We start from the raw sequence: 25,609 nt of genomic DNA on the forward strand, positions 1-25,609 counted from the left end.
ACCAAACACTTTAAGTAGCTTTTAGCTTTTTCAAAAATTTGTCCCAAACAAACCCCTAACTCAAATAATTAGATGTGTGAGTATAAGGAAATGAGACAAAGATTCAATTCCATTGTGTGTGTATGTATCTCTTCTATATAAAAAGTGTGTAAATGACAGAAATTCTTGATTTTAATGGTTTTTTATTTTTTTCCGTTAACTTTAACGGAATATTTTTATATTTAACAGAATATTATTATATTTAACTGTAGATTGTAAACATGACTTAAACTTAAATCAAATTAAATAAATAAATAATTAATTAAACAAATTAAAATAGGATATTTTGAGATATTTTACAATGATAATTATTTAAAATAATAAAACCATATATTTAATAACTTAAATAAAATTTAATTAAACTTAATATTATATTAAACATATAATATATAATATTTTGTTGTTACTGCCAAATTAAAAAACTAGGACAAACATAATCTTAAACGAAATTAAATTAATTAATTAATTAAAATAAAATATTTTAAAGATATTTAATGATAATTTAAATAATTAAATCATATTCATTTAAAAATAATAAAGACATACATATTATTTTTTTATCTTATAAATTTGTGTGATAGTTTATTTTATATCAAGTGATTGAAGCTCTTTTTATTCATCAAATTCATCAAAGGACATTGTGAAATACATTTGTACGCCCTGAAAATCAGCACGTACCTTTTCAAGCAGCTCGAGTACAGCTGGCAAGCAAAATGATATAATTGATGTTCCACGTGCCCACCTTTTATCCGAGGAAGTTTAGCACGATTCCATAGACAGAATAGCACGAGCTGATGGGTTTGTGGCAACATACTGTCTGGAATCACTTGTGGAATACAACATCCATTGGCACGAGCTTATAGTACGCTAGCTCGTGGTACGCCAAAGGTCTGACATGTCACAGGATCTTTATAACGTTGACTATGCAATGTAAACGTGTGTGAACAGACATCACGTGTCTGTTTTATCCCGAATTCCCTGATACGCAATATAAACGTGCGTGATCAGATATCACATGCCTAAATTAGACCATGTGTCCCATGATCCATTTTACCTAATGATTAGACCACACTTTAATATGAAATGTAAATATTAATCATTGATGTGACAGAGATGATGCGAGGGATCAAGGGATCACGGGATGACCCCAATACCTACCCAGGGGTCATTCTCCTATAAATACCAAGACCATGGGTAGTGTTGAAGGTGAGATTTTTTCTGTAATGCAAGGGCTGTAAAATTATAGAGAGAGACACAGTAATAACACAGACTCGTGGACTAGGGGGATTTTAACTTCCGAACCACGTAAAAAGGAGTGATCGTTTTCTTTGCAGTTGACTTCCAACATCCTTGAGTATTATCACTTTCTTAGTACGGTTTATCATTAAGCACTAATCCATCCTAGTTATTAATATAATTCAGTGTTGGCGAAAAACCGCGTCAACAACATTAGAAACGAAAAATAGTTGATGCATGTGTATTACTATCTACACTATGACTTTTTCTATTTTTATTTTATTTCTATTATTAATTTCTTTTTAAATATTATTGTATTTTATATATATGTCATGTAGTTATGTAAATATATATATATGTCAACGTTCTGTTTAGATATCATATAGTGTTACACCCAGATTTCGAGACCTGAGGTTGTGGCCTCGAAAGCTGGATTCGCCAGGTGTGAGCTCACGATAGCTAAAGTTCATGTTCGTGATCTAGATGCAAACCCTCAAAAATAGGTGGCAACCTCGAAGAAAGGTAGCCTCGAATTCCTTTCTAAGCTCGAAAGACATAACTTTGGGGTATATCCATTGTCGGGTGTCTTCGGATCAAGTAGCCCGAGCTTGGCATGGGTGTGAGCCCGAAATGAAGTGGCCTCGGTGGTATTTACCCACTCCAAGCTGATCTCGGGGAAAGTTATACAGCTCGTAATTCACCTAGAGGCCTGGACTGGCATGATGCTGATCGCTGATCTCGAACGGCTTAGTGGGCCATCTGATGAGACGCAGTCCATGCGTCCAAAAGATATTTATTGTTGTAACTTCCCTACATTAAAGGGATATTAACTAGTCTGTTATGTGCCCCCTGGTCTTCAAGGGACGTTTCCTTGTATATAGGAGTTACAGAATTTAATGTCATTATTCCCATTAATGAAGAGGAGTATCTTCCCGAAATATGTGGGAACGAACTCTGAGAACCCTCTATAAATAGGTAGATCATGGGCACTTACAGGGGACATAATTTTGTCATCTTGAGAGAATTTCTGGAGAATTCATCCCTGAAGGATTTCCAGAAAACTCCGAAGTCCTAATAAAAAAGATTCGTGGACTAGGCAGAGTTAACTGCTGAACCACGTAAAAAATCCTCATTGTTCTACTATACTATTCATCTTTGACGTAGTTTTTATTGTTTACGTGCTCTACATTTTAAGTTGACGAAAAACGGCGTCAACAGTTTGGTGCTTTCATTGAGAGCCTTAAGCAATACAAACCCTAATCAGCTATGGCTGCGAATGATCACAATATTCTTGAAGAAAATTATCCACTGTGCCCTGGGAAGCAGCCGATGACGAATCCTGAACCTAATGAGAGAAGTGAGTCCTCCGATTCTCGAGGACCTCTAGCACCTCCGGCTCCAAGGGACGATGAGGACATGTACTATAATCCTGAACGGTACGTCCCCGTTGTGGAACATGAAAACTGAAATTTAAGAAAACAACTGGCTGAAGCCAAGAAGCGGAATGAAGAGTTGGCTAGGCTAGCCATAGATGCGCAGGCGACTCAGCCTCAACCTCTGCAGGAGAGCCAAGATCCACCTCTGCGAGATGTTCATGTTCCTCCCCGCAGGCCTCGTGGGCGACCTCGGAAAAATGTTGCCACAAGAGGAGTGGAGCAACCTCCGCCACCAGCAAAGCAACCTGGACCCTCGAGACCTTGAAGAAACACTTGGGCTAGGGCTCCGGCTAACTCGACTGTGGAGTTACCAGCAGAAACTGGGAATAACCGAGCCCCTGCAGAGGCTCGGACTTAGGTTCCTGGTAATACGCAGAATGTTACCGAGTCAGCACGGGCGAACTCGGGGCCATCCAGGCCGCGAAATGGTTGGCAGCCACCGTCACTCATATGGTTCCCGCCGTCACCAATAAGATACCCTCACCACCTCGGAGGAACGTACAACCAACTCGAGGTGATGAGGCGAGGCGGGCAGGACGGAAACAGGGGAATAGAGAGGCTACTAGAGAACGAAGAGGTGATCAGCCTGCAAGAAGCCAAATGTCTCGATCTTGCACTGCAGAGACGAGGCAGCATGAAAGAAATCTGACTCGGAACAATCATGTGATAACCCTCGCCAGTGATGACTCCGGAGACGCCAGATCAGTCAGCATGTAAGATCAAGGACGAAGAAATACTAGAAACCATAGGAACCGCTCCGACCTGCAGGAGCACCTGAATCAGAATCGGGGTAGTGGTAATCCATCGAACCCGGACCTGAGAGATCGCCTAAATGGACGCAAAGATCCCCTACGAAGGCGCGAGCCTGGAATTGTGATCAATGATAGCCAATTTAAAGCAAGACACCCTGCGAACCCTGTTCAAGAAAGAATTGATCAGCTGGAAAGGGCATTTAGGCTCTTACAGAATGAGCAAGGTCGAAATCAGGATGAGGATTCTGATGAGGAGCTCGAACCATTCGCTCCCCATATTTCCAACACCCCGTTTCCTCAAGGGTTTCGGATTCCTCATGTCCCTCCTTTTGAAGGAAAATCTGACCCGTACAGTCATTTGAGTACATTTAACACCATAATGAGAGCAAGTAATGTAGGTTACGAGCTCAGATGCATGTTATTTCCAGCATCGCTTACAGGGCCAGCAAAAAACTGGTTCGAAAAATATAAGAGACATTCAATCACTTCTTGGGATCAGCTATCAAAAGATTTCAAAAAGCAGTTTAGAGCCATGATCGAGGTAAGACCCGAGGCATCGACCCTGACCAACGTTTGGCAACAACCAAATGAAACGTTGAAGAGATACCTTACAAGGTTTAATTTGGAGGTTGCCTGAGCTCGGGATGTAGATGACAGCGGTCATCTAATGGCCGTCCAAGCTGGGGTAATGCCAGGAAGTCCCCTCTGGGATGATATGCAGAGAAAGCCTGTGAGGTCCTTAACCGAGTTTAATAGACGAGCTCAGAGGTTTGTCAATGTAGAAGAGGCGAGGTCAACGCTGAACATGACCTCTCAGCCCATAACTACAACGATAAATGTAAACTCAGCCTCAGCCTTGGCGGACCCATCAGCCTCGAAACCCCCTGCAGAAAACCCTTCTAAAAGGAAGAAGAATGAAGGAAGCAACCCCGAGGCGGAAGGGGGAAAGAAGAAGAAAGGGGAAAGGTATTTCTCCATGTACAAAGTGTACACCGAGCTCAACGAGTCTAGAGAGAATATATACCATGCTAATGAAAACCAGGTCCCTTTCAGACGTCCAGACCCCATGAGAAATCAGAAGTCTAAGAGGGACTCTAGCAAGTTCTGTCGATTTCACAGAGATACTGGGCATACTACTGATGAATGCAGGCAGTTGAAGGACGAGATCGAAGGACTGATCTCGAGAGGATACTTCAGATAATATGTCAGGAACCAGAATAATAATCAGGCTTCTACTAGCCAGAGGACAGCTGCGCCGCAGCCTGCTCAAAACAATAATTCCCGAGCTAGAGAAGAGGATAGGCCCCTCCGATTGATGGAGAAGATGTGATAACCATCTCGGGAGGGCCTCATCTCGCAGGGACGGGCAAGAATGCCCAAAAGTGATATGTGAATGAGCTACAAACTGGGGATGGGTCCCCCTATGAACCCGAACCTAGTGCTCCAAAGTGCCAAAAGATTGAATCTCACTCGATAACCTTTACTGAGGATGATGCGTCCCATGTTCAGTTTCCCCACAATGACCCACTGGTCATCACTCTCCAGCTTGCGAATAAGAGAGTTCACCGAGTTCTCATATACAATGGGAGCTCATTGAACATTTCTCTATAAGGCCACCTTAGAAAAGATGGGACTCGCGCTTCGAGACCTAAACGCTTGTGCAACGACCTTGTACGGTTTTTCAGGAGAGGGGATTGCCTGTATGGGGTCCATAGAACTCCCTGTAACCTTGGGAGACTATCCAGTCTCAGCAACCAAGATGATGGAGTTTGTAGTAGTGGACCTGCCATCGGCCTACAACGTGCTGCTCGGGAGACCCGCCCTAGTAGGGTTGGGGGCAGTCTCGTCTGTAAGGCATTTGGCCATCAAGTTCCCGACTTCTAGTGGCATCGGGACATTGAAGGGAGACCAGTTGTCCGGGAGGGAATGCTATAGCATTTCCATAAGAGGAAAGAAGCAGGTAAGCGCACAAACGCTCGTCATTATTCAGAATAAAGACGGGACAATCTTGGAGATAGATGAAGAAATCGACCCAAGAGTGGAGGAAAGAGATGATCTCGAACAATTAGAAGAGCTCGAAGTAATCATGCTCGAGGAATCAGACCCCCTAAAAACGGTAAAGGTCGGGAAAAACCTCCATGAAGAGACTAAATAGCAATTAATTTGCTTTTTGAAGAAAAACCAGGATGTCTTCGCGTGGTCACATTCGGACATGGTAGGAATAAGTCCAAATATAGTGAGCCACTTGCTAAATATCGATAAAAGCTTCCTGCCGAAGCAACAAAAGCGAAGACAACTGGATGACGATAGGAAAAAGGCCCTAAAGGAGGAAGTCGACAGGTTAAAGGCAAACCGATTCATTAGGGATGCTTTTTACCTCGATTGGGTGGCCAATCTGGTACTGGTCCCGAAGCCTAATGGAACGTGGCGAACCTGCATTGACTACTCGGACCTCAACCAGGCCTGTCCTAAGGATTGCTTTCCTTTACCACCGATTGATCAGCTCGTCGACGCCACGGCAAGGCATGGACTAATGTCCTTCATGGATGCCTATTCTGGATACAACCAGATTTCCATGCATGCTCCTGGCCAGGAACATACGAGCTTCATAACAAATAAAGGGTTATATTGTTATAACGTCATGCCATTCGGGCTCAAAAATGCTGGAGCCACTAACCAGCGGCTCGTGAACATGATGTTCTCCGAGAAAATAGGGAACAACATGGAAGTTTATGTTGACAATATTTTAGTCAAATCTCAACTTAACAATAACCATGTGGATGACCTCGAAGAATGCTTCGCCGTGCTCCGGAAATATAACATGAAACTTAACCCTCAGAAGTGCTCTTTCGAAGTATCTTCAGGAAAATTCTTGGGTTTCATTGTAAATGCTCTAGGAATAGAGGCTAATCCGAATAAGATCCAGGCCCTGATCGATATGCCTTCACCTCGAAAACACAAAGATGTCCAGAGTTTGACAGGCAGGATGGCGGCACTAAGTAGGTTTATATCAAAATCTACAGACCGTTGTCTTCCGTTTTTCAACCTGTTGAGGGGAGGCAAGAAATTTGAATGGACAGAGGAATGCGAGTTGGCTTTTCAGGAACTCAAGAAACACCTTACAGAACCCCCTATCTTGTCGAAACCTATTACGGGAGAAGTTCTATACTTATATCTTGCTACAACCGAGCACGCCATAAGTGCAGTACTCGTACGAGAGGAAGAAAAGGTGCAAAGGCCCGTGTATTGCGTCAGTAAAAGGTTATTGGGGGCAGAATCAAGATATCCCTTGATGGAGAAGCTAGCTCTCAGCTTAATTCACTCATCTCGAAAACTTCGACCTTACTTTCAAGCGCACCCCATCCATGTACTAACTGATCAACCACTAAGACAAGTATTGTCTAAGCCGGAAGCTTCAGGTCGACTTCTTAAATGGGCCGTTGAACTCGGGCAATTCGAGATCACCTATCATCCAAGGATGACCATTAGGGGGCAAGCCTTGGAAGACTTCATAGTGGAGTGTACTAGCATGACCAACGATGAAGTTACAACCCCGACCCACGAGCTGTGGAAACTTTACGTCGATGGGTCATCTAATGAAAACAGGTTGGGGGCAGGAGTAATTTTGATCACTCTTGCAGGTAGAAGACTTCACTCTGCCTGAGATTTGACTTCAACGCGTCGAATAATGAGGTTGAGTACGAGGCTCTATTGGCGGGACTTCGTATAGCCAAAGAGCTTAAAGCTAAAGCAATACATTGCTACAGCGACTCCCAGCCAGTGGTTAACCAGATCTTGGGAGAGTACTAGGCTCATGGTACGAGAATGGCAGCGTACTTAGAAAAGGAAAAATCAGCATTGGAACATTTCAAGTTCTATGCGATAGAGCAGGTCCCTCGAGAGCAGAACTCGAATGCGGATGCCTTAGCCAGGCTCGCTACCTCTATCGAAAATGACGAATTGAATGTCGTGCCAATTGAACATCTCTCGGCACCTAGTATTGACGAGCCAGAGCATGAGGACGTGTGTATGATCGACTCCGAGCCTACCTGGATAACTCCGATAGTTGAATATCTCGAGACCGGCATCCTTCCGAAAGAACGGACCAAGGCTCGAAGGTTGATGTATCAAATCCCTCGTTATACCATTATATATGGAAGGCTGTATAGAAGAGGATATTCCATGCCATTACTTCGGTGTGTGACTCCACCCAAAGCTAAGAAGATCTTAGAAGAAATTCACGAAGGGTTCTGTGGAGACCATACTAGGGGGCATAGCCTGTCCAAGAAAATCATACGCCAAGGATACTTCTGACCTACCATCAAATCAGACTCGTTTGACTACATAAAAAGGTGTGATAAGTGCCAAGCCCGGAGCTTGTCTTCATGCAGGAGATAGGAAAGGGATCTCTTGCCGTAGGGAAGTTGGAGTAGAGTCTCTCTGTGCTCCTTCATCTCATCAGTGGGAGTAGGGCGATGGTAGTTGGCTGGAAAGTTAAGCACATTTTAGCCAAGCACGAGCCTAAAGCAAAGTTTGAGCACAGAAAAGAAGGAGGTTGAGATACTTACGAATCCGTCTAAACGAGTAGTATCAAGACGGGGCTAGGCCATTTGTCCAGAAAAAGGCCTTCTTGAAGTTAGGAGGGTGATTGGGAAGATCCTCGAACACCTTCTTCTCCTTCGGATAGCTCGAGAGACAGTAGAAGTCGTCTCCTCCCCGAGCTCGGGAGGGATTTCTTTTCAAACAAAAGAGATACAGGATCTCCTTTGGCGATGGTCCTTCCCACTTTAGCTTGTGGTACAACGACCTCAGGGTAGACAGAACCCTATAAGAGTTGGTGTTGAGATGGAAGGGGGCCAACCCAAAAAAATATGTGAAGTCCTTGAAAAAAGATTTCAAGGGAAGTACCGCCCCTGCCTTCATGTGTTCCTGGCTCCAAGCTGCATATCTCAGCTTGCTGTCAGGATTTCCATCTCCTGTAGCGTGGCAGCTTCGCTCGTGGGAGGTCGGGGCTCGACACCTTAGCGAGCCTGATATTCTTATACCATGAAAGGCCAAGACATCGATTATCTGGCCTAGTGACGTAACCGAGCTCCAATAATGCTCGGCCTCGAAAAATTCCCTCCTCGGTTGCGAGGTAGAGGGTTCCCCCATCAGTGAAAACTGAAGATCACCTGGCTTGAAAGCAATCGTCACTTTAAGCAAAGGGTTGAGTGGAATCGGTCTAGGCTCGTTGTCCGGATCTGGATGTAAGGCGACCCTTAGTGTTTTCCTTTTCCCTTCTTCAACCTCGTCTATCTGACGTCGAAAGTGGTCTCGAGTGTTGTAATGCCCCAAATTCCCTAATAAGGTTTAGTTTGGGTCATTTCAAGTGTCCTCTTGCTCGCACCTCAGTTCGTGCTCCCGAATTAAATGTTGATTTCAAGTGAAAGGAGATTCCGAGCTTGGAGTTACTGATGAGTAGGGAGTTGCGAGCTTCGACCCCCACCACTTTCTCGAATTCTGCGACATCTAACAAGAAAGTAAAAGGGTGAGGGCCAAGCGAACAAGAAGTATAGAGCTAAATAATACCTAAGCTCGAATGATCGAGGCTACAAGGCAAGCTCGATCCAAAGGACGAGACCAGTCCCAGAGCGTGTGTTCCACCGAAGGGAAGGAAGGTGGATATGTCATGGGAAATCCCGAAATATTAGGGAAGAAAGGTGGTGGTTATTAAAAAAGTGATATTTTTGGGAATCGTGCAATCCTTAAAGACAAACCCTAATTTTGTACCCGATATCTTGGTGTACAAGATACAGTTCCTGAAATTTGAAAACCCAAAAAAGGAACCATTTTTGGACCCTTTTTCGCAGAAACTGGGTTTGAACCTAATGTCACCCTAATCCTAGTGCGTTAAACTAGTGAACGGACAAATGGGACGAGAGTAAATCCTAATGCCTACAGTGTAACAGAAGTATAAGCATGCATAAAAAAATTGTGTGTATATATATAACGCAAAGAAACCATAAACCGAAAACTGACACAATGAAATCGGTGGAAACAGAGAAATGGATGATTGAACGAGCGGTTGCAAGTACGATCTCATTGAGTCAAAAAGTCCTGCGTTGCTTTGTCTTCTCGGCTTGGAGAACATGCAAGAACTGGGCAAAAGTTTTTGGTTTTTTTTCTCTCTGAGAATTTGAATGTGAAAGAGAAATGAAGAAGACGATCAGGAGCTTATTCATAGGCCCATGGAGATGTTAAATCGAACTAATCTAGGCCATTGGACAGATTCCGTATCAGATCTGACAGCCAGGGACAAGTGAGATGATAGTACAAAAAAGGAGGGTAGGCGGATAGACATGGGCAGAGTTTCAAGGCACTCAAGTACCTTGAATAAGCAATACTCAACTGATGCGTGTCTATACTCGAGTATGTGATGGAACGGTTCCCGAAGAAAGTAGTTCAAAAGTTTCCTTCTCATGGGATTCGAACTAATACTTTTGAGGGGGCAAAATGTTACACCCAGATTTCGAGACCTGAGGTTGTGGCCTCGAAAGCTGGATTCATCAGGTGTGAGCTCGCGATAGCTAAAGTGCATGTTCATGATCTATATGCAAACCCTCGAAAACAGGTGGAAACCTCAAAGATAGGTAGCCTCGAATTCCTTTCTAAGCTCGAAAGACATAACTTTGGGGTATATCCATTGTCGGGTATTTTCGGATCAAGTAGCCCGAGCTTGGTGTAATGCCCCGGATTCCCTAATGTGGTTTAACGGCTGGATTTGTAGGCCGGGAGGGCCATAATTGTTTAATTAAGCCATTTAATGTGTTTATGCATGTTTATGAGAATTATGTTATAATATAATGTTAATTGTATGCATGTCGATGATATATGTGAGACCACATTATGATGTGGGTTTGTTCGAGCTGTTCGACATGAGACGATCGTAGATTATTGATTAGCGGTTTAGTCACAACGGGTTTAAGTGTCGGTACTTGGGTTGAGTCTCGGGGTGATTTTGATGATTAGAGCGTTACCGGGAGATAAAGGGTAACGGGATGTGAATTATTGGTGTTTATGATTTTTGAGAATAGCGGGAATTGGAGAGCGTTAATTATGATTAACGAGTTAGGAGGAAAGTACCAAAAATGCCCTTGGGAGTCTTTAGAAACCATTAATTGACCTAGGGGTAAAATGGTCATTTCACCCCTAGGATAGATATAACCTTATTTAGCTGAAAGAGGTGATGGAAAAACAGAGTATCTTTGAGAGTTCTCCCGTACCTTCTTCTCCTCACTGTTCTTTGTGGTTTCTGAACCAATTTTGAGGATTCAAGCTTAGGAAGCAAGCCTTGGGAGTTTGGGAGTGTGTTCCATCATTGAAGAGCTTCATAAGCCAAGCTTTGGGTAAGTTTCTAACCATAGTTTCTCTGGTTTGCTCTGTTTTGGTTTTGTTTTGCAGCTGAGTTTTCTAGGGTGAATTCATGGGTTTTGTTGGGAGTTTTGGCTAGGGTTCCCATGCTTGTGATGTTTGGGGTGTGTTGGGATGGTTTTTGGGTTCATTTGGCATCAAGAATAGGCTTTGGAAGCTTGGAGATCGAGTTAGAAACGAAGGAGATGAAGAAGGTTGGTTCAGGGAAGTTTTGGGCTGGAGGTAGCGCTACAGCGCCCACCCTAGGGCGCTATAGCGCTCCTCAGGAGGGTTTCTGGCACTTGGGCGGTTCTGAGTTTAGCGCTGTAGCGCTAGGGGTTGAGCGCTGTAGCGCTACCCTGTTCCTTCCAAACCCCGTTTTGAGTGTTTTTAAGGGTTTTTGACTTGGGGTTTCAATCCTTAAGGCCCGGGATCGATTCTACTCACCGTGTGGGCATGTTTCGAGGTCCCGAGGGTGGTGCTTAGGTTAAGACCTTATTATTATGGATTCTCATTAATTAAGGTTATAATTGGTTGTGATTAGGTAACCGCTAAGGAATTAAAAGACCGATCGTTCTCAGGGGTCGTCTTTATCATACTTCTCGCTCGAACTTGAGGTAAGAAAACAGTGTATGGATACAGTTGCACCCTGTACAGGTATATGACATGCATGGTTTGATATTGAGGCTTGTTGGTTGATACATGTGAATGTGGATTACATATTAAATGCTAATGAATGCTGATTACCTGTTCAAGACACTGACTAGTCAGGGACCGACTCTAAAGTCGACGATCACGCATTGAATGGCTCTATGGCATTAATGCGGGACCGACCCTAAGGTCGAAGAACTTATAAACGCTTGCCTGGTCTACGACCAGATGACCATATCCAAGGTATATGACCCCGGTGACCGTTTGTCACGTGGCTAAGGGACGTTGTCCATAGGTTCGACTCTAGAGTCGTGAGGAAGGTTATGTTGGTGACTAATCACCATGCACCTGTCCTGATCGAACATATGAAAGAATCACTTAACCGTTAAACCCTGGTGACCCTATCATCACATGGCTAGAGGGAGCGATGCTCGTTATTGTGACTGTTGGCTATTGTCACCTATTTGTTGGACTGATAGTCCTGAATGGTTACCATGATCGTTGTTGATATTATATCATGTTTTATTATGTTTTCTTGCTGGGCCTTGGCTCATGGGTGCTATGTGGTGCAGTTAAAGGAAAGGAAAAGCTTGGCCAGCCTTGAGTGGAGAGCTTGGGCGATGTGATGTACATACAGGGCCGCTTGACCGCCACGGTCAAGGAGTTCTCAGAGGAACTAGGGGTTTACCCTATTTTTGCCGCTTAGGCCGGCGGAGTTTGTAAATTTGGAACTGTAGCGACTCTTTTGTATTACGAACTACTTGTAAACATTTTAAAAGGCTCATGAGCAGTTTATTTACTTAATGAAATGTACCCTTTCCTTTTTACTGGTTTTCTACCTTAACCTGATAATAACACTTAGATCACGTTTTTAACCAAAGGACTCGGGTAGCGGGTCAAATTTCCAGTTCACCGTTCTCCGTAACTGTTCTGGGGTAGCCAGGGCGTTACACTTGGCATGGGTGTGAGCCTGAAATGAAGTGGCCTCGGTGGTATTTACCTGCTCCAAGCTGATCTCGGGGAAAGTTATACAGCTCGTAATTCACCTAGATGCTTGGACTGGCATGATGCTGATCGCTGATCTCGAACAGCTTAGTGGGCCATCTGATGAGACGCAGTCTGTAATGCCCCAAATTTCCTAATATGGGTTAGGACCTTGATTAGGAGGCTGGGAGGGCCATAATTGATTTATTATGGTATTTAATGATTATATGCATGTTTACGTGGATTATATTATTATATGATGGTGAATGCATGCATATGGGAGTATTTATTATTATAAGGGTATTTTGGTAATTTGGCCGCTGTGGGCGTAATTGTGTATTTTGGGTGCATGATTGTGATTAATTAATATAGCCACATTATAAGGTGGATTGGCTCGAGCTATTCGGCATGAGACGATCATGAGATGTAAGTGTTCGGTCTAGTCATGACGAGTTTAAGTTCAGGGCTCGGGGTGAGTCTCGGGGTCATTTTGATGACTAGAACATTACCGGGAATAAAAGGGTAATGGGATATGATTTATTGGTATTTGGGAATATTGAGAATAGCGGAAATGGGAGAGTGTTAATTGTAATTAACGAGATAGGCAGGAAAGGACGGTTTTACCCTCGGAAGCCTTTAAAGGGATTTATTTGGCCTAGGGGCATTATGGTCTTTTGACCTTAGGGATTTATATCAGCCTTTGAGTGTTTAGAAGGCTGTGGAAAACAGAACAAAACAGAGGCCATCCTCATCTCTTCCTTTCTCTCCCGTACAAGGGTTCTCCTTCATCTTCCCTTCAACTTTTGAGAGCCATCTTGAGGTGTTGAGCTAGATGATTAAAGGTAGCAGCTAGGGAACTTGTTTCAGCCATTAAAGGGGATTCAAAATCGTGTTTGAGGTGAGTTCCAATTATGAATTTAATGGTGTGCTCTATTTTTGAGCTTTAGTTTTCAGCTTGTGAATTTCTTGTAGAAAGCTTGGATTAATAGAAGTTTGGGTGATGTTTTCTTTGGGTTTTGATGAGGGAGAGTGGTAGAGGATGTTTGGTGGTTGAATTGGGTGTTAGATTAAGGTTTGGGACAGGTTTGAAGGGCTTGGTTCCAAGGGAAAACGCAGGGGAGGCGAGCTGGTGCGTGCTGAGTTTTTAGCAAAACTGGGTATTGAGCCGCGGCATGGCTGTGGTGCGCCGCGGCTCAAGGCGTCTGGCAGGGAGGGTAGTCTCTGTCTGAGGGGCGCGCCGCAGCGCAGCTAGGGTGAGCCGCGGCCCTTGGTGACCTTTTTGACCAAAATGGTGTTTTTAGCTTGGGGATTCAAGCCTTAGGCCTCGGGGTTGAACCTAGTACCCGGTTAAGTGGGGATTGATGTCTCGGAGACTAGATATTGGTTTGGGAACCTATGTTGATCATTTTTATTGATGGTATCCTATATTTGGTTATGACTAGGTGGCCGCTAATGGACTAGAAGTTGATCGTTCTCAAGGGTCGTTCTTTAAATCATTTTAGCTCGACTTTGAGGTAAGAAAACTGCACCCCATGTGTGACATGCATGGTTATGTTTAATGCATGTTGGATGTTTAAATGTAAACATTGATAGCATAATGAATGCTAGGCAATCTTTCCCATTTGCATATGATTATCATTGAGGCCTGTTGGGTGATTAAATGTGATGCATGTGGTGCACGAGAAACATGTGATTAGGGCATGCCATGAACGATGAATATGAGATTGGACAGGGCTTGAGTTTCTTTCTTTGTGCATGATCATGATTATGCTAGCAACTGTTTAGTAAGCATGCTGAATGTCCTATTCTTGGATAACTGGCATATGATACATATTGATAGCATTGCTTACTTGTGCATGGTACTGACTAATTAGTCAGATTTGGCAAAGGTGCTAGTATCAACTGTGAAGCTGTGATTTATTAGTCAGGTTCGGCAGTGGTACTAGGCACTAGTCACGTTGCACTGACTTATTAGTCAGAACGGCCTTAGCGTGTATCACGCAAGCCAACAGAGATTAGATCTAATCGACTATCATCATTGAATGACTCAAAGAGCATTAATGCCAGACCGACCTCGAGGGTCGATGAATGAAATAAGCGCTTGGAGGCTAGTGGCTTACCTAGTAGCCACTCTCCCACTTGAAACAGTGACATGCTTGTCAGTCACTCAGTATGGTTTACCAGAACCTGTTGAAGGCTAGTGGCTTACCTAGCAGCCACTCTTCCATTTGAATTAGTGACTTGCTTGTCAGTCACTCGGTATGGTTTATCAGGACCTCATGTGATGCTCACTCATTGGTTTGAAATCTTTATGCTCAGTGTGATTATAATGATAATCATTTGATAACGTATATGTATAGTGTTATGTTTTCTTGCTGGGCTTCAGCTCACGGGTGCTATGTGGTGCAGGTAAAGGCAAAAGGAAGCTAGACCATCCTTGAGTTGGAGAGCTTAGGTGATGATGTGTACATATGCAGCTGCTCGTCCTCCACGGCCGAGGTTTAAAGTGGAACTAGGGTTAAACCCTGTTTTGGCGCTTAGAACGGCCTGTTGTAAATATTTTCTGTAATAGACTCTGAAACTATATTTTCGAGATCCCAACGTATATACTAAACATTCTAGTGAAACGTTACATCTTAACCAAAGTTTTTAATCCCTAAACCGCTAATCATACTTAGTTCACGATTTTGGCCAAATGACTCGGTTAGCGAGTTTAGCACTGTTTACAAGGCACACCGTAACGCTCCCTGGAGTTTGGGGCGTTACACAGTCCATGCGTCCAAAAGATATTTATTGTTGTAACTTCCCTACATTAAAGGGATATTAACTAGTCTGTTATGTGCCCCCTAGTCTTCAGGGGACGTTTCCTTGTATATAGGAGTTACAGAATTTAATGTCATTATTCCCATTAATGAAGAGGAGTATCTTCCCGAAATATGTGGGAACGAACTCTGAGAACCCTCTATAAATAGGTAGATCATGGGCACTTACAGGGGACATAATTTTGTCATCTTGAGAGAATTTCTGGAGAATTCATCCCTGAAGGATTTCCAGAAAACTCCGAAGTCCTAATAAAAAAGATTCGTGGACTAGACAGAGTTAACTGCTGAACCACGTAAAAAATCCTCATTGTTCTACTATACTATTCATCTTTGTCATAGTTTTTATTGTTTACGTGCTCTACATTTTAAGTTGACGAAAAACGACGTCAACATATATGTAAAGATTATTGATATACATATTTATATATACTATAGAACTATAATTTATTCTATTACATATATATTTAAAAAAAAATAGTGTACCAGTTTTTGTTAAAATTATATACAATGTTTACAACTTTAAAACTAAACAAACGTGCATTGCACGTTGCTTCTACCTAGTATTTATATAAATAGTAGATACAAGCAGCGTACAATACACGTTTGTTTAGTTTTATTTAAAAAATAATTATTAATTATTTTATTAAATTTGTATCATTGTCATATAAATTTTAAATAAATAAATAATATAATATATAAAAACATGGCATAAACATATTAAATGAAAAATTATACCAAAATATTTTTTATGATTAAATATATATATATATAATATGATAACCATTTTAAATATAATTGATAATTTTTTTAATGAAAATTAAGATTATGTATTATATATTATTATAATGATATTTTATAATATTTAAATTTATATTAATATAAGTATTAAATATTATTATCATAATAATATTTTATAATATTTAAATTAATATTAATATAATTAGTAAAATATTTGGATTGTATATTATTATCATAATAATATTTTATAATATTTCAATTTATATTAGAATATTTGAATTTATATTAATATAAAAAATAAATATTTATTTTTAATTAATTTTAAAAATATATTCCATTAAATATTTAAAAATATTTTGATAAAATATATTGTTAAAATTAAGAATTTCTTTTATCCATAAACTTTTTATATAAAAAAGATATATAGAAATTAAGGTGTACCGGCTCTAGTCCAATACAATATAGTTAGTAAATGTATTAATTTGAGCCAATATGACATAATTTGTAATAAGTTTGGGCCGATAAGACACATTAGTAAATATGTCCAAGTCGACACAATTCGAAGACAAACATATGGAGATATGTATTTAATAATAAATATTTATTTGTAAATATATAATTAAAATAAATTTGGTATTTGAAATATAAAAAAGATAGATTTTTATATTTATTCTAAAAAAAACATTTGAAAGCAAAGAAAAAAAAAGTTAAGCATAAAAAATACTAGGTTGTTATAGCTAAAATTACATTTATATAGTGGTACACCTCTCATAAGTTCAGCTTTTGTAGTTATGTTTGCTCATTTTGTAGTTTCTATCCTTAGCATTATTTTCTCTGCTCAGCTTCTTCTTTTTTTTTATTATTGTTTAATAAATTTTTGAATTTGTTTTCAATTAAAAATTTAATTATAAAATAGTTTATTTTTATTACCATAAACATATGTTTTTGAAAAATACTTTCCCTTTTTTTTATTAAAAGTAAAAACTATACTTATACATATCATTATGTTCAATATAAGAGTGTATTAATTTTAGGGTTATTGGCAACATAAGTATCAAATATTTTGTAGTTATATACTTCTTTTTTTTTTTTTTAAATAATACCCAATGTTAGTCTTTGATTTTTAAAGTTATTTACTGATTCATCAGATACGTCTTAACTTATTATTGGAATTAACAGAGAGACACATATTAATAAGGATTTGACATATGTCCATTGCATCGGCAATTAATAATTAGTAACGAAATTATTGTTTTGGTAACATTGGATATTATTAATGCAAAAAAAAAAAAAGTTCAATATATAACTATAACAAATTACAAACATTTAGTATTGATACTACCAATTACCCTTTATTTGAACTAAAAGTATAATATCACTTTGTTATTGTAAGATGCAAATGGTATGTATATAGAAATTAAAATCAATGGAGAGATTCATATTTATAAATAGATAAAGTGTTAAAATGGGGATAATAGTAGTCGTAAGCATAGCCTAATGGGGATGGTAGAGTCCCGGTTCGAGTCTGTCTTTGCCCAACATTAAAAGAAAATAGGAATGGTATTTACTAGTTACTTTTCTTTGGAAATTTTCCTTTTAAACTTCAATGGCAATCGGTGATATATATTTGATACCCTTGAAAAACTCTTTGAAATGAAAAACAAAAATTGATGTCAGATTTTTTATTGTGCTCACAAATCTAAGACTGCCTACTTATAAGGTTGTTTGTCTAAATCATGGTCATCGATTAGCATCAAATTCAGTGCATTGGAAACATTGGAGGGTGGGGTTCTTTACTTCTTTAGTTGTCCAAAGAACATACATGTGGTAATTAAGATATTTAATTAATTACCCATTTTGTGTTTTATTTTTTTAATTTAAGTTTTCATGTATGTTGGGTATATGGAAGTTGGTGCTTAATTAAACTTAAATGAGAATATATAATGCGATCTTGAATTTGATTCAAGATCCAAGGTAGACCTTGATCGATCAAATTTGAAAAAGAATATTCTAAATAGGATAATAATTAGCAATTAAAATTTAAGTATTGTATAAAATACATTTATACAATAAAATACTAATTATTAAGAATATGGTAAATGGAGCAAACATCAAAATTTTCGAAGCTTTGATCATCAGCAATCTAGCTGGTGGGAGAGGACCATTAATAAATAAATATACTAAAAGAAATAGCTGATGTTATCGTCTAATAATCTGTATTGTCAATTAATATGACAAATTTTGTAGAATTATTATTAGTTGAAGAATAAAAAAATATATATTACAAAATAATAACAGTAAAGAGTAAATATTACATTTATAAAAACAAATCTCACACTAAATTTGAGTAACAACGGATACATATATGATAATCAGTAAAACAGAGAAAAAAAATATATAGATCCCTAGCTCACATATACAAATTAAAAGGTATATTATCAGTATGCTGATCGAGCCGGACCATAATTATATAAGCTATATATATGGGATCCCTACAAATATAAACTATACTTTTATATTTGCATCCTATATATGTGTACCATTTAGAATAAATTATACGAATTGTAGGAATAAAAGAAAGGGATGGCCGTGACTCCCTATAGATATATATATATATATATATATATAGATAATATTCAAGAAAATAGGACATATATAGAGGAGAAATGGGGCGTGGGTGTGTAAGTGGTATATAGGTTGATTTTATAATAATATTATTGGGCGATTCTTCCTCTTATAAAAAAGGGGACTACCGCTCTACAGTGCATTAGTTGTTTTGAACACTTGGATATTATAATTTTAGTTTTTTTTTTTATATGATTGAGTTTTTAAATTTTTTTAAATAACTTATAATGTCGAAAATAAGTTGAAACAAACCTCTATTATTCAGCATCATACATTATGAAAGTTAGGAAGATATTACTATAACTGCAATATATAACAAAAAAAATTATAATTATAATTATTCCGTCCGAAAACAAAAGGGTACGCTACTAATGAAATGAAAAGGGCACTACCAAATTCTTTTCCTAATATTATTATATCGAGAAAACAAATTCCTGAAAGTACGTGGCGTTTACACGTGCTAATCCAACACATACAATACAATTCAAGTTACCCTCATTTTTAATATTAGAATAATAATATTACCTTAAATTATATGCAATCTTCTCATGGGATCTGCTTGCCTTTTGAATGCCTCATGCTTCTTACTCGAACGAAATCTCTCTCTCTATATATATATGTATATATATAACATATAAATATAAATATTATAAGTATAGCATATATATATATATACTGATGTTGCTGGTCAAACACGGTGATAAAAAATCTCCAAATTATGGCTCATGATCAATAGCTGAATTACTCCAATAATTGTATGATTTATTTACATTAATATTCCATGCACCACATTATAATATGGTTGTAAGCATGCATATGTGTGTGCATATATATACATATACGTGTATATGTCTATATAAAAGCTAGGGTGGACGCCGTTGCCTGTACGACACTACTGTATTACATTAATGGAAGGTTATTACCAGTTTATAATGTCTTGGCTTCAAGGGCACGATGTGCTGGTTTAGAGCTAAAATAAGAAATGGGGATGAGTGCAATATTGCTGGCTCAAAGGAAGACGACACAGAAATAAAGACAAGAAAACAGTAATATATACAATAATATTCAAACTACGATTAGATTATATTAAAATGAATTATATATACATATATATCATCACTTCTTAATTAAGAGTTAATTAGTTTAGCTTTTGTTAAATTCAATTAAAGTACGTACATTATTGATAAACGTAAAAGACTATGTATACATATACGTAGGATGAAATAAAATTAATTACTATATATATATATATATTAGTTAGAGCGTGGGCGTTTTGTCGAGTTATCATCAAGAATATTATGAGCTAATGTGAGAAAAGGGTTTCCGTAAGTATGAGCTAAGCGGTGACTTAGTTACTTATATATATAAATATATATATAGACATATAACTTTCTTTTCTTTTTTTCTTTCTTTCTGGATTAGATGCTTATAATTATTTCGTCTTATTCTACCATGCATGATATGTAATAAATTTTTATATATATATATATATATATCTGTCAATCAACAAAGTTGAGGAGGAATAAAAGAACTCGACTTATTTTTTTAAATATATATATTCTATATAATAAGTGACTAGCGAAAATTAATTTTTTGTTTTAACGATTTTTTAATTTTTTAATGTTACTTTTAATAGAATATACTAATATTTAACGGTAGTTTGTAAATATTTAAATTAAATTAAACTAAAATAAATAATTAAAAAAATAAAATAGGATATTTATGAGATATTTAATAATTATAGTTATTTAAAAATAATAAATTAATTAAAATAGGATATTTTTCAGACATTTTACAATAATAATTATTTTAAAATAATAATTAATTAAACAAATTAAAATATGATATTTTTTAGATATTTTACCTTGATAATTATTTAAAAAATAATAAAATCATACGTTTTATAATTTAAATAAAATTTAATTAAACTTAAATTCACTTATTAAAATAATATCATATAATATAATTTATTGTGAATTAACAACAAATTACTTTTTTTTTAAATTAGCAAGAAACTTAAATTTAAATTCCACGTATAATATTTAATATTTAATATTATATTAAGCATATAATATATAATCTCTTGTTGTCACTCCCAAATTAAAAAATTAGAACAAACATAAACTTAAATAAAAATAAATAAATTATTTAATTAAAATAAAATATTTATTTCAAAATTTATATGATATTAATATAAATTTAATAAAATAATTAATAAATTTTATAAATAAAACTCAGAAAAACTGTATTTTCCATTGTTTGTATCTAATAAATATATATATATATATATATATATATATACGAAGCACAAGAGAAATGAATATGATTTCTGTATCATATATATTATACCTTTATTATTTTTTCCCTCAACGCTCAATTTCCTCCTTTTGATCTTATCTTTGATTTTTCACACGTTTGTATTTTGACCGAACATAATAATCCCCGAATATATATAATATATATTTATATTTCCTTATATAAATATAAAAAATATGTTGATATTTTTTATTTTGATAGTTATTTTTGTCAACTTTAATGGAATATTATAAATATTTAATGGAATATACTTTTAAAATTAATTAAAAATAAATATTTTTTAATTATGTTAATATAAATTTAAATATTATAAAATATAATTATTATAATAATATTTATTAATTATATTAATATAAATTCAAATGCAAATGTTATAAAATATTATTAGTATAATAATATGTAATACTAAATTATATATTTAATAATAATATTAATAAAAATTTAAATATTATAAAATATTATTATGATAAAAATATATAACATATAATCCTAATTTTTTATTAATTATATTAAAATGAATTCAAATATTATAAAATATTATTATGATAATAATAATAATACTTAATACAAGACTAGATATTTACTAATTATATTAATATAAATTTAAATATTATAAAATATTATTATAACAATAATATATAATATATAATCTTAATTTTTATTAAAAAAATTATCATTTATATTTAAAAAAGAAAATATTTTTTTTATTTGATCTAACTTTATAAATATATATTCATATATTGAATAACAATAAATATTATAAATGTATTATATATAGGTTTCGTGTTTATAAAAATAGTATGATTGTGTAACTACATAAGAAATTAGAACAATATTTTTCTTCTATCAAGAATAAAGAAGATTATTTTCCAATCATTAAGGTGTAATTTGAATAATATCATGAATGTTTTGTACCTTTGTAATCTAAAAAGTTATCATATTATATACATACTAAAAAAAGTCATAAACAATGGTTTGGTTTAATTTTTCTTTTAATATATTTATGTAATTCTTTTATATATAATATTTGAAATTCTATTTTTAGCAAATACCAAATTAATTAAACCAAGTAAATTAATTAAGGTGTGGAATGATAATTAAATGTTGAAACATATTTCAAATCTGTCATGACAGAATACGAACTTGTCACGATAGAAATTGAACACAATAAAAAGACAGTGCAAAAACAATAAAGAATGCAACGAATTTTTACAAGGTTCAGAAACCCTTTCAGATAACCTACTCCTTGGGGTCACGCCCACAGAATAAAATCAATTAATAAAGATTCACAAGTACAAAATATTGACTTAAACAAAACAAAACTCTCTCTTGAGATTTTTCGCAACTTTGTTGTACATCTCTTCACTAATTTTATTATGATTGAAACACTCAACCACTTGAACTCCCTTCAATGGCCAGCGAGTGATTGCATATGTTGGGAATAGTGTCCTTAAAACAATTGTAGTTGACAAATGTTTTAAATGAAGTAATTATTTGAATTGAATTATTATTATTATATATATAGACTATGTCCGATATTATGTTGATAATATTAAGTAAATATCATAAAATTCCAAAGTTTATCTACGTGGTCTTAATCTCATATTGGTATGAGAGGATCAAGATTAAGATAATAAACTTAAAATAGTTCACTGTAAAATAAAGTGATGGAATCTTAAGAATAATTACTGCTAGTACGGTTCGCTAGTATTATGAATACAAGTGACCTAGATCCGGGTTACTAGTGTAGTATGACACACTTTTGTGAATGTACTTTGTATATAGTGATGTATAGAAGTGGACCAGATATGATTTGTTAATACTTGTTTAAACATTATTTCATAGTATTAATCAAACACATCAAACGATGATCATATACATGATGATCTTAATCCTAAGGTTACTATGAACTCCTATATATGTCATCTGATCATTTGATTCATGCGTTAAAGTTTGCCAGAATGATCAGGCTAAGAACAATTGTTTTGGGGACTCAATGATATATATGGCTAGGGACATAGTTTAACTGATATAGAATCTATACATTCTTATAGATTGAATAATGGTTCCCTATTGGGTTGACTTTCAGAACTGAAAATATTATGAGCACTCACGTCGCAAACTTATTTTGACACAACCTTCACTAGTAAAGTCAATGGTACTCTAGGAACAAGATATAGCTAAAAGGGTAAACTGGTAATTTTATTCCCTTTTAATTAAGAACTATCAATAGAAGATTAATATTGTATGTAATGATTATATCAATGGACACTTTATTCTTTAATAAAGTACTTTGTAAATATATGTCTATAATTATCACACTACAAGAAAAAACAGTATTCATAACACTTAAAAAGTGCTATCTGGGACTATTGATAGCACTTCTGAAAATGCTAACGTAGCCCATGTTATTAAAAGTCCAGTCTTTTCTATAACATTTTTTTAATGTTATGTTCGGTGTTATCTTAAACTATTCAATAACACATTTTTAGATGCTATAATATTCAAATAATAACATTTAGATAGAGTTTTTGATTATAAATTTGAAATTTAATCTTGTATTTTTTTCATAACACTTTTCAACTGTTACATTTGATTATTTTAATAACATTTTTAGTTTGTTATATTATATAAACCATAACGATTTTTTACGCTTATAATATGCTTTTAAATCATAACATATAGTAATAAAATTTTAAATTTTATTTTGATAAGTATACTTATATGGTTTTTTTTTAATTAAAAGATTTTCATTATTGTATTTTGATAAAAAAAATTCAAAATTAATCATAAAATGTAATTCTCAATAGATTGATAAACCATAAGTATTACATTAAACAATAACTAATTCAAACCATAAATGTGTCTACTTCATGAGATCTTAGTTCTAACTTAAGTTTGAAAGTATAACATAATAAAGTTTTATAATCTTGAACAATTTTTACTTCAAAAATGAAAAATAGAAACAAAACTTTATAGTAATTTTCCTAAACAAGAAAAGTTTTTGGTCATTGAAGATGAGAGAAATACAACATCCATAAAGTTGACCATTACAAAAACAACAATAACAACAACATGATACCAGCCTGCCATCATTTAATTTGGAAAGGCTGAATATACATGCCATTCTCAACATAGAACAAACACTTGTGCAACATTTTCTCAGTAAATTCCGGGGATGACCCTGTACCGAACCTTCTCGCAGTACGATTTCCAGTATTTTCCATACCTACAATAACAATCACATGTCAAGATTTTATGCCTTTATCTGTATGAAAACGCGCAAACCATTATTCATTTCGTCTACTTATTTATTTTTCTCTACACTGGCATCGGTTTGTAAATTGTCTACACCTGTTGGACCAGAAACCACTAACATGATCAGAGTTTGTCTCTCCCATACAAGCAAATAAACTAGTAGCACTCGTAAGGTAAGTTACGTGGTTAAAAAGAGCTGGAACAGTCCAGAAAAATGCAGCTAATATTTCTGGGACATAGTGGTTATGAATGAAAGCTAATATTGCACAAGTGGCAGTTATATTTACATGGATCAGCTAAAATTACTTACTTGGATCAGCTAATATTTCTTCTTGGTTATGAACCCCCCGCATTCATAACCAAGAAGAAAAAAAAATCCAGTTAGTTCAGATTTACATGGCAGAGCCTGAAAACGTACCATCCCGAAGTTAAAAGAATGCTGCTTTTTGTTTCCCCAGTTGTGGTAGTGTAAGTGGCAGTTATCTGTGAAACAGAAAGGGAAGAATTATGCAGGATTTAGCAGCAGATATACAGAAAATTGTATGTATAATGAGAACCAAATAACGAGTTTCAGAGAACCATATACCTTTGATGGAGCTTTACCCCAAACCAAAGCTTTGCCATTTGTTCTGCGAAACTCTTGCCTTTGCCTATCACAGTCGTAGTTGATGTATATGCAAAGAATGCCTGCTACTAGGATGTAGAGTGCCAACTGTGACAAAGCAAAGTAGACAACTAAAATTAAGAATTAATTTAACAGGGACAATGGGGAAATAGGACAGAAAAAAAAGTATGGTTGGTTGCAAAAAAAATCAAGTCTATGCTCATCTCATGGGCTTGGCAGCTTACAAACAAAGTTACAAGCATTCAACTTTTGCATTTGGCTGGTAGAATAGATTTGCAGCTTCTAACTCAAATCTAGAATCAAATTGCCAATATACAGCTTTTACAAGCTAATAATAATATTACTGGTGTATACCAAGGGGAGTTAGCTCAAATGGGAAGACATGTGGTTTGCTTCCATAAGGTCTAAAGTTTGAATCCCACCAAGGTATCTACATAGCCATTGCTATAGTTTCCTACTCTCTAGTAATGCAGAAAAGTGTTCACATTTTGAAAAGGTTGAAAAACATTTTGGAACTGTTCCTGAACGAAAGCAGTAATATTACATTTTATTGACCAAATAAACTTAGAATAGAAAGCTTTATACCTGAGTTCCAAGGTGTACGGGATGATTGACCAGGTACATGCCAGGAGAAGTATATATAGAAGGCACCCATACAAGGCATCCCCAGCAAATATAAAAACCAGCTGTCAAAATGATAGGTACAATGATCCAAATGAGAGAAAGTATGAACAA

General features: G+C 36.1%; 1 protein-coding gene across 2 annotated transcripts; it reads right to left on the reverse strand.

Annotated features, from left to right (window-relative positions):
* Nucleotides 1–23,973: 23,973 nt before the first annotated feature.
* LOC133794617 (7-dehydrocholesterol reductase-like) lies at nucleotides 23,974–25,590 on the reverse strand. 2 transcript variants are annotated; one of them, XM_062231945.1, is made up of 4 exons: nucleotides 25,460–25,590; nucleotides 24,836–24,961; nucleotides 24,668–24,732; nucleotides 23,974–24,220 (listed from the first exon to the last, which is right to left on the reverse strand). In XM_062231945.1, the coding sequence occupies exons 1-4, from the start codon at nucleotides 25,496–25,498 to the stop codon at nucleotides 24,154–24,156; spliced, it is 297 nt and encodes a 98-aa protein (XP_062087929.1). In that variant the 5' UTR covers nucleotides 25,499–25,590; the 3' UTR covers nucleotides 23,974–24,153. The 2 variants fall into 2 exon arrangements, with proteins under 2 accessions (XP_062087929.1, XP_062087930.1); XM_062231946.1 differs by lacking the exon at nucleotides 23,974–24,220 and adding an exon at nucleotides 24,478–24,505.
* Between the last annotated feature and the right edge of the window lie 19 nt (nucleotides 25,591–25,609).

This window comes from Humulus lupulus, chromosome 8, assembly GCF_963169125.1.
Source record: "Humulus lupulus chromosome 8, drHumLupu1.1, whole genome shotgun sequence".
Lineage (NCBI taxonomy): Eukaryota > Viridiplantae > Streptophyta > Magnoliopsida > Rosales > Cannabaceae > Humulus > Humulus lupulus.

What these genes read in the sequence shown, in the direction of transcription:
- LOC133794617 (XM_062231945.1), bottom strand. Translation starts at nt 25,498, where the DNA reads ATGTACCTGGTCAATCATCCCGTACACCTTGGAACTCAG. An exon ending in CCGTACACCTTGGAACTCAG is followed by an intron (nt 24,962 to 25,459) that starts GTATAAAGCTTT and finishes GCTTTGTCACAG; the next exon opens with TTGGCACTCTACATCCTAGT. An exon ending in ATTCTTTTAACTTCGGGATG is followed by an intron (nt 24,221 to 24,667) that starts GTACGTTTTCAG and finishes TTGTTATTGTAG; the next exon opens with GTATGGAAAATACTGGAAAT.